The sequence below is a fragment of the Hippichthys cyanospilos genome, chromosome 6 (genome assembly GCF_059441005.1).
Source record: "Hippichthys cyanospilos isolate Australia breed blue-spotted pipefish chromosome 6, RoL_Hcya_1.0, whole genome shotgun sequence".
NCBI lineage: Eukaryota > Metazoa > Chordata > Actinopteri > Syngnathiformes > Syngnathidae > Hippichthys > Hippichthys cyanospilos.
This window is the reverse complement of record NC_142374.1, coordinates 23,027,291-23,037,780: the sequence shown is the minus strand read 5'-3', so window position 1 is coordinate 23,037,780 and position 10,490 is coordinate 23,027,291. Positions and strand designations below refer to the sequence as shown.

Sequence of the window (10,490 nt, the reverse complement as noted above, 5' to 3'; positions counted from 1 at the left end):
GTACCAGAAGGACCAAAACAAATTTCTTATTAAACTCCATGCTAATTTGCATAGCCGCAAGTATGACAAATTTCACGCAATTATTCACATCTCAATATCATTAATTCCCGATTCCGCTTGAGTGAATCACAACATCCCTTCACCGCCGACTGCGATGAATTATTTGTGGTCTGTCACTGCACCCCCTAGTGTCCACCACCGGGACGACGCCACATTGCTGCGGAGGATGCTGCGGTTCATACCCAGTAAATCCTCCATGAGAAAACTCGTGCGCTGTTGTTCTCAAGCTAATTAATGATCTGTTTGAGATTCCTGCCTCCAAGCTATGCTTTACTTTTCTACTTGTGTGTAATTACACAAAAAAAGCCTTTAGTGTGTAGCAATATAAACCCAGTGAGTTTACTTTTGTCATCGTGACTGGTTAGTTTTTTTTTTTTTCGTAACGGCGCTGAAATGCCACGCTCGTTAGCGCAGCTCATGGCTGCAGCCGCTGCTGGGCCTAATTACCATCTTCGGGGGGCATCGGCGGGCCGCCGCGGGTTGGGCTCGTCGTCGCGGGTCTCCCGAGCTGGGCCCGATTTGCACAGATTGCCTTTGTGCCGAGCGTCTTTATAATGGCCGGCGCTCACGCTTGTTAGTGCGGAAAGCCGTGCAAGTACTGACCGAGAACCGGAGTGGACTTCATTAATAGCTCGGGAGTTGTTCCACCCTCTGTCGATATTAGCGCATTGTGAATTTTACCACGCGGTGTTAATTCAATCTCGTAGAAACAGGCGTCGGGCGTTCCGCTAAATTAAGTGATTCTTGGGCTATAAAATCCAAAGTATTGGTGTTTTCTCAGTAATGAGTCAGCTCGAGCACGCTTTGATGAAGTGAACGCTTTTGTGCATGAATTACGACAACCTTTGTCAGCTTTTCATTACTCGCCTTTGGCTTGCCAAAGACAATCGACTCTCTAATTTTTTAAACACACTCGGTCGGACCTTTCAACAGCATAAAATAATGCAGCGTTAGGAAATGTAGTGTTAGGCTATTTGAATTCATTCTGAATATGTTGCCCCTCGATTTAGTGAGGGAAAATTATTTAAAAAGGCTAAATCTTGACCCATCAGTCTTTTATATATATTATAATTACTATAGGGACGGATCGGTATCGATAGCAAATACAGCGTATTTTTTGGACTATAAGATATTTACTCAGAAAGAAGCTTAATTTTTCTGCAACAGACTGAACACGCATGTTTAGCACCAATATAGTTACTGAAAAAATAAATAAATATATATATATATATATATATAAATATATATATATATATATATATGTATATATATATATATATATATATATATATATATATATATATATGTATATATATATATATATGTATATATATATATGTATATATATATATATATATATATATATATATATATATATATGTACATATATATATATATATATATATATATATACAGTATATACAGTATATATATATATATATATATATATATATATATATATATATATATATATATATATATATATATACACACACACACACACACACACACACACACACATCAAATTTACACATCACAAACTTATATACAAGATAACGTTGACATATTTTTAATACTATATTTTTGTTATATATATATATATATTATATTTTTCACAAAAAAAAAATCAAGTTCTCAGAATTTTAATCTCTTTACTGGAAATATGTTCTTTAGACCTCTAGCAAATATTTGGAAGAACAATGATTGTTATTTCTTTGCTCTGAACTCTGACTCTCGATGAACATATGAGTAAAAAGTCTGCCTTTGCGGTTTGGGTTTTCAGGACTGGGAGTTCCCTCACTTCATGGGTAACATGGACATAAATTTGCCAGGGCTGCCAACCGCGCAGGTCAACCTCAAGCTTCCTGTCTGCAAAACTATCTTCCAGGAGGAGTACCACATTCATATCACAGGTGTGTTGACTTACGGTTCCTCCATCTTGAAAGATTGTCTTTTTAATGGCGTGGCTTCTATTGTTGACTTGGAATTTTCTGGCTACAGTTTTGGACAGATTAAGATCGATGTTTTTTTTTTTTAAGTATGCCTTGTAGGTTTTAAATATTTAATCTACTCAGTATTGCTTTAGTGTTTTGTGGTGTTTACAGTTTTATTGTTATTAATTTATTATTTAAAAGACTGTTTATTCTGCGCGCAGAAGTTTGTATGCAGCAAAGGTTGTTTGAAAGTGTTCAATATTTTAAGAAAGTTGATTTGAGGTGAGTAGGAAATAATAGAAGTCTGTACGCATTACACTTGGGATTTTGTTTACCATGTCCTGACAAATACTTTTATTTAGATGACAATACTAATTACTGTATTTTCACAACTATTAGGAGCACCTAAAAACCTTCAATTTTCTCAAAAGCTGAAACTTCGCCAAATATAAACAGCGAGTTTTCATTTTTGGGCAATGAAAAAATAACCTGAAGGCTTTGTAAATTCTTCAATTTTGACCTCTAAATTGCAGTCATAAACGTATTTTTTACAATTAGAATTTTTATAACAGCCTGTTTGAAATTTTGATATGCGATATACGGTCCAGATTTGAAGCAATTTTTGTGGGGAAAGGGCGCAAAAAATAAAAATAGCAACTATTTTTAAATCAACAAAACAATATATTTTAAGGTTTTGAGTTGCAATTTGATTTAAAAAATTAAGTATTTAAATGACTCATAATTTTAAACACTTGATTGGTCTTGACATTGATCTAAACAGTCTTTTATTAAAATCAAGAGGCATTATTTCCTATTCTACTTTCCACAAATCATTTTTATTCTTAATTTCTGATTGAAAATATTGACTGACTTATCTGATTTGTTGACATTCCCTTTAGCGCAGCTCCATCTAGTGGATACGTAATGCAACCCCAGCCACTTCTGTAGCTTCTATTCTTTGCGCCTCATAATGCAGTGCGCCTTATATATGAAAATAGTTTTAAACTAGGCCGTACTTTTTAGGTGTGCCTTATAGTACAATAAACCGAAAAAATAGATTAAAAACCTGTCGTGAATTTTGCCATCCATCTCCACAAATGTGGTTTCTTCTACTCTGAAGATCCAAGAAACCAAAACAGTTCTTTACTTGGTTTGAATTTGCTCCAAGTCAACAGCTCGCCATGCTTTTTGTTCATTTCATCTCTCAGATTTTCTTGCATTTCTCCATCGCTCACGCCGCTACACTTTTTCTGATTTTCAATCATCTCGTCGCTCTCTCCATTCGTGATCTCCAGACGCTAAAACCGTGGCCCCTTCCACTAAATAAACCGTTCCAACACTCAGCGAGTCACCCGTCTGCCCCTGACGAAAAGCGTATCTATTAAACCCGGCGGAGACGTGATTGCTTTTCCTTTAAGCTCATTATGAGAAAATCTCAGCGAGGTGACAAGAGTCTCGCCTACCTGAGGAAGACGCCTCGATCTCATGATCTTGTTAGGAGATGCTATAGAGTTCCAACAAATGTAGAGTCTTACTTCTATTATAAACTCTATATTAATGCTGCTGCTATCAAATATTTTGTTATCAGGATAGTGAAATTTCTGAAGAATTGTGAATTTGATTAGAAAGAGCAATTATGAATGCAGAGGCCAATAAAACACATTTATACTTAGTACATTTAAAAGAGCATTTAAGAGAGCAACGCAAGGCTTCGTTAAAAAGTGATCAGTAGGAACGGCAGCTGCATCAGTGGAGTCATTGACATCTATTCAGCTGCCTTTGAAACGTCATCCAACGGCTGTTGCCAATGAGTGCTAGCATGCCTAAAGCATTGGGTTTTTTTTAACCAGATGCTCAAATTACTTGAAAACTCGTTTCACACCTAATACTGTATCTACTGTGGAAGATTTTTTGATGGACATGTGATATATCATGTCATTGTCTCAACTCTAAAAGGCAAACTAAACTTCCTGAATCAGCCAAAAAGGCAAATTGAAGGCGGGCGTTTTTTACGGTGGACTGTTATGGATAAATGGCGTCTATCGACTAGCGCTAGAGCTGTTGCATCACCGAACCTGTTTCAGCTTCAACTGGCTAAGAGGCAGGTAATAGGTTATCGCATCAAATCTGCTGATAAAAATTTGAATTTTTCCGTTGGTGGTAAAAATGCGTCCAGGCCCTGAAGCGGCAAAGCAGTCGTGAACTATGGAGAGGTTTTGGTTTCTATTCTTGCACTTGAAATGGTTATCTTAAGGTTTTGGCCGGCTTATCAAATGTTGGCAGAACCCATCGAGCATAAACAACAAATGAAATTGTGAAAAGAGGACCGTAGATGAAAATGTAAGTTAAAATTAGCTGCACTTGGTTATTTGCAACCACTACTCTGTCCTGCCGTGCTACACTAAACACTAAACGACTTGCATGCGTCTGAATGGTCAAGACATGCAAAATGAATTGGAAAAGTAACGTTTCCAAAAAACTTCCTACCCCGGGTGTGACAGTCCTAGTTTCATCGGTCCGTATAATAGTTTACCAGCAGCTTATAAGATTTGTGATGCTATGTACACACACAAAAACAAAATTGGACTACTGCAACTGACACATGGTCAGTGTCCAAGAGGCTTATAAAATGTGTCTCCTTGCAGGTAAGTGGTTCAATTACGGCATCATTTTCTTGGTGATGATTTTGGACCTGAACATGTGGAAGAACCAGATCTACTACCAGCCGTACGAGTACGGTCAGTACGCGGGGCCCGGCGAGATGATTTTAAGCGTGGAGAAGGCCGAAACACTGAAGAATTTCAACCGTAGCACGCTGACATACGAATGGCGCGCCACCAACGTGGACCCGAGCACCAACCGCACCTACGCGGAGCGGGACTTGTCCCTGCACAGCCGCTACATCGGAGCCGGCATGTACTTGAAGTGGCTGGCCTTCCTCCCTAGCCTGCTGGCGTTTGCTTGCTTCTTCTTCTTCATCTGGTTGCTGGGCCGATTCCCCGAGGAGGAGCCCCTCGCCGAAGACAAAGACAAGCGCTACGAAAGGATGAAGAGGAAGTTGCCGTCTGAGGATAGCAAAGAAACGGGCGCCACCCCGGAGGAACTGCGGGACGCCGCTTTGTCGGGCAGCTTAAAGCGCTCGGGAACGTCCGCGCTGCTATTAGCGGACGGGGCGCACTTTGCGACAGCGCCCGACGTCTCGGAGGAAGCCCATGAGGCGCGCGCCGGCGTGGCCACCGACCCCGAGACACCAGCGGAAATGGACATCTATCACGACAATGCGTTCCTCGCGTGGCTCGGCGTCAGTCGTTCCGCTGAGCCATGCGAAGAAACGGATGTCTCTCAAGACATCCCCCGATCGTCGCCATGACCTGCCGTGTAGCATTTCTAGCTATATTTTTATACTCCTCTTTTTTGAAACCAAAACTCTTTCCCGCATCTTTCCAAACATAACGGTGCCTGTTGAGAAGTCAGTGCCTTTTACCGGAGGGCTATTCCTTGATCCTCGCTGGTCCCAGGTCCCATTCATCGTACCACAGCAACAGTCGTGCCTTGACGGATCATGAGCTACAAATACAGTGGACCACCGTTTTACAACGTCCCTACCTTAGGTTTTTTTTCACCTTACGACGTGGCCCGCGACGTTCTTTTGTATCGTCTTTACGCCATTTCTTTCGCCTTACGACTTACGCCTCAGGGGCGGCGTGGCTTAGTGGTAGTGTGGTCGTCTCCCAGCCGAAAGGCCGTGGGTTCGATCCCCCCCAACCATCAAGACCACGTCTAAGTGTCCTTGAGCAAGACACTGAACCTCCAGTTGCTCCTGATGTTGCGTCATCAGTAGGTAAATGACTAGTTAGTGTAAAGCGCTTTGAGTACCTAAGGGAGAAAAGCGCTATATAAGTGAAAGACCATTTACCAAGACCATTTACGACACATCCAACATGGCGGTCGGTGTGCGCTCATGCTCATACATCACTACGATGCGGGTATGCTATCGGTCGGCGTCACGGGGTCACAAAGATGGCTTGGCGAGGCGATTCTGTGAAAATAAACCACAATCCCATGGAGTTCACCTCAACCTAGAAATAGACTCTACTGTTTTTCAACAGATTTACATCGAGTTCCATCGCCAAGGTTGATTTATTTAGTTCATTTATTCGTTTGAAACTGGCAAAAATTTTCTATGAAAAGTCTTGTTCGCCATCGTATGCCAGCCAAAATTAGACAGGATTTTGCCTTGTTCCAAAGTGCCTGCTTTTGGCCTTCATCATTCAATTCAGTGTCTTACAAATTATTAACGTTATCCCCCAGACATTTAAATTAGTTCTACTGCTTTCTGCCATGTTTCTCTTATCCCACTCCTATTTCAAATACGAGCTAAAAGCCACATTTGCATACATTTGTGACAATCTCATACAGAAAGGGTCTAATTGAATAACAAACGTATTACTTATAGACATCAGTGCAATAATGAGATTTGCTTTTGCATTTATCCAAATTATAATACACTCAATGCATGACACTGTAATATTCTAGAATGTGTTTCACTTTTAAAAGGCAGCTAACCAAATAATAAATCAATGGACATTTAAACAGTTGCAGGAATACTAACAAAGCTGATTAAATATTGACTTTTAAGGCATTAAATCACTTTATATACATAAGAAAGACGAATGAAAAGTTGAAAGCTTTTGAGCATAAGAAGCACTCAACCATGTCTAAAAAAAAAAAAAAAAAAAAAAAAAGTTCTCCATTGGGATAAAAATCGCTTCAGAGGCAAGTTTTCCTCTCTTGAGGGAACAATGTTAGAAAAACTAAATGCTCAAAAAATGTGTGTGTGTATATATATATATATATATATATATATATATATATATATATATATATATATATATATATATATATATATATATATATATATATATATAAAGTACATATATATATATATATATATATATATATATATATATATATATATATATATATATATATATATATATATATATATATATATATATATATATATATATATAAGTGGTAACATTTTATTGGCCCCTACCCATATTTAATATTTTAAAGAAATGGTATGCTCTACAAAGAGCCTATGCATTTATCATGTGTGTGTGTGTGTGTGTGTGTGTGTGTGTGTGTGTCCACGGGGTGAAGCGATGTCTGTATTTCCCATAATATTCTGGAAGCACTCAGTTGTGTAATTTAAACATGAAATGTCTCCATAAAGATATTTGTCTTCTACCAGTGAGGCTTTCATGTGTTGCTAATGTTAAGAAATATCTTCCGTTTTTTGAAAGCAAATGTGTTCTTTTATTCCCAAATAATTGCACAAATAACACCGTGGACTTTTACATATTAAGAAAAGCTACAGTATATAATCAAAACACAGCTTTGCGGCCATGTCATTTTTTGTTATATTTAAAAAAAAAACTCTTCAGTACATACACGAATTTATTCCTTTTTAATAAGTCTTATGAGCCATGTCAAATGTACTGTATTTATTTACTTAGTTCTGCGGGCCAATGAAAAATCATTGACGGGTCGCAATTGACCCTCGGGCCACAGTTTGGATACCACTCGGTTTGCTTTATCAAAAATATTTCCTTGACTAAAAATAATAAAATAAATAAATAAAACGAACCCACCTTTGGTACCGTTTAAATCCACCGGTGTTCGTCCATCCATTTCCTGTCTGTCTCTAGCAAAACACTTCCGGATGATGGGTCTCAAAGCGCGCGATTCATACGACGTTGGCCACGCCTCACTTACGTCACACACTCCTCGAATGGGAAAATATGAATTCGGGCTCATGTCCAATGGATATTTGTTTCAACTTTTATTCAGCATTGAAAATTTTATATTTGATGAAAAAAATAATACATTTAAATTGAATTGAATTTTATTGAAATCGACACCGGTTTTCTAGGTTTGGTCATGTGACTAGCTGAGCCGTGATTGGGTGGTTGTAGCCGTGTGCTGATTTAGGCGACAGTAAATGGGAGGAAGGGGTGTTAAAGTTATTTGTTGTGCAGATTACTTTCCCACAAAAAAGTAGAAACCGAGCTTTTTAGTTTTTTTTCACCCCCGGAAATAGAAATAAAATAGCTATTTTTTCGTCTGTTCTGGCTTAGGAATATACGAGAAAATAGCGAGATAAGCTTGCTATAGTTATGATGAAAATGCGTGTTGAAATGGGGTATAAACTTTATTTTTCTTTTAAACAAAAACATGCTTTACAATAGCAACGTAAACCTACAATAGTAAAAGTTGTGTTCATAAATGAAAATCCACGAGTGAAGCTATAGTAGAGTCATGAAAAATGAGTTTTCATATTTAGTGTAGTCAAAAAAAGAACCTTTAACTGCTGAAAATTGTTAAAAAAAAAAGAATCAAAGAATCTCCTTGAAGTTTTATATTTGAACCATTATCCATAGATATCACACATGAAAGGCAATATAAATGGAAATACTTTATTTCACTATTACACAATAACAAGCTGGAGGGAGATAAAAAAAAAAAAAAAAACGTAACCAACTGAGAAGTGCAATCAAAAGCTACAAAACAGCACGTAATACAGACAACTGGTAAGAGGCAAAAAAAAAAAAAAAAAAATGCCAACAGGCCTCTAGGTAATCAGCAATATTTTATAAGTTAAGAAATTTGCAAAAAAGAAATATTTGGACATCAAGCACAATCATGCCAGTTAAATATTAATATTTTACAAGGTTCATGTGGATGCTTAAACAAAGAGTGAAGGCCATCATCATCATCAATATCGTTGTCATCATGTTTGCAATCATCAACATTTTGGTAGAAAGATGAATTTTTTTTTTTTTTTATTTCTTGAATGAACGCACCAAAGCTGCTGCCGTTTACAATGAAACAATAACAATAAGTTTCCACCCTAAACAAGCCTGACGAGATCAGTGAGGAGACATTCAAATGGTGGTGGTGGTGTTTTTTTTTTCTTCTTTTTTTTCTTGACGTTTCTTGTATTTTACATGGAGAATGCTGTACAGGTGCCTTGACTGCCACTAAAGGCACATGGGGTCCACTGAGCAACAGATGTGTCCGTTCTGTCGACACAAAGACAACAAACGACACAGTCAACAACAATTTCCCGCAAACAAGTTGCCTAAAAAATGTTTTGTATTACTCATGTTAACATTTTTCTAGATTGTTAAATATTTTTTTAGATTGTTAAATGTCAGCGTTTTCTAAAGCAATTATCAGTGTGGTCAAAACTGTGTGTATTGTGGTTAATTTAATTTTTTTTTAAATATTTTGCTTCATTGTAGTTTTTTATGACTGTTTATAATGTTGGGTACACACAAATTTTATATATATATATATATATATATATATATATATATATATATATATATATATATATATATATATATATATATATAAAAATATTAATATTAAATTTTAAAAATATTTAATATATATTATATTATATTATATATATATATATATATATATATATATATATATAAATCAAATAAACATGAAAACAAACCTGAAAAATTATTACATTTTAACAAACAAAAAATAAACAAAACAAAAAATATATATATACAGTATATATATAATATATATATTTTTGAAATATTTTTAAAATTCAATAATTTTTCAGGTTTGTTTTCATGTTTATTTGATTTTTCATTTATTTGATATCAAACTGTACATTTATCATATTATTTTCATTTATTGTACATTTTTTCCATTTATTATACATTTTTGGTTCATTATTTTATTGTTTATTAATGTTTTTGCATTAATTTGCAGTTCGTTGTTTTTGTTTCATTTATTATTATGTGGCTATAAAATTCATCCCCACACACTTTTGTCTCATTTTTTAATTAAGATTTAAGTCCCATTTTTTTACAAAATCAGGCAATATTTAAGGAAATGTAAAAAAAAACAAATGATAAACAGAGACCGCAAAAAGTAAACCACGTTATAGCGAGGGAACATTGTTAAAAATGTCTGGGATATTTTAAGAGGGTCAGGGTTTGTCTTTTGCTGTTTTTTGCCATTTTTTTTGGTACAGTTATTAAAGTTTGAAGGCAAACCTTGCTTTTGACATCATTTATCATCTAAACCGACCTTGCACTGGCACAGGGTGCACTCGGTGCCGCGTTTGACCCAGGAGGAGCCGCTGAAGCGCGAGACTCCGCGCTCGTCGGCGCACGTCTTGGTGATGTCGTTGCGGATGGTGTCGGCCTGGCACGGGTCGCTCACGCAGCGCGGGCAGCACTCGCCCTCGGGCACCGCCGTGAACTCGCAGTCGGCCGGCGGGCACGGCAGAGGCCAGCAGTCCACCTGCCCCTGCTGAGAAAAACTCCGTATATATTTTCTTCCGCATCGCTCTCGCAGTTTTTTAGCCAAAAAATGGCACATTTTGGGGGGGGTCGGTTTGGAGTCTTCCTGCTTATTATCGCCGCGCGGGAAGATGTTTATTTCTTTCTTTTTTTAACG

General features: G+C 37.0%; 2 protein-coding genes across 3 annotated transcripts in view; one reads left to right on the top strand and one right to left on the bottom strand.

Moving 5' to 3' along the window:
- tmem117 (transmembrane protein 117) overlaps window positions 1-6,812 on the top strand; it is a 34,733-nt gene extending 27,921 nt beyond the window's left edge. For both annotated transcript variants that reach the window (XM_088416471.1, XM_088416470.1), the window contains 2 exons: window positions 1,844-1,973; window positions 4,640-6,812. In XM_088416471.1, coding sequence (XP_088272597.1) covers window positions 1,844-1,973; window positions 4,640-5,364 — 855 coding nt within the window. In that variant the 3' untranslated portion in view covers window positions 5,365-6,812. The remainder of the gene's footprint in view (window positions 1-1,843; window positions 1,974-4,639) is intronic.
- A 1,643-nt stretch (window positions 6,813-8,455) lies between these two features.
- nell2a (neural EGFL like 2a) overlaps window positions 8,456-10,490 on the bottom strand; it is a 102,009-nt gene continuing 99,974 nt past the window's right edge. Inside the window, exons 19-20 of the mRNA XM_088416469.1 lie at window positions 10,119-10,343; window positions 8,456-9,082 (exon numbers count right to left, since the gene is read on the bottom strand). Coding sequence (XP_088272595.1) covers window positions 9,041-9,082; window positions 10,119-10,343 — 267 coding nt within the window. The 3' untranslated portion in view covers window positions 8,456-9,040. The remainder of the gene's footprint in view (window positions 9,083-10,118; window positions 10,344-10,490) is intronic.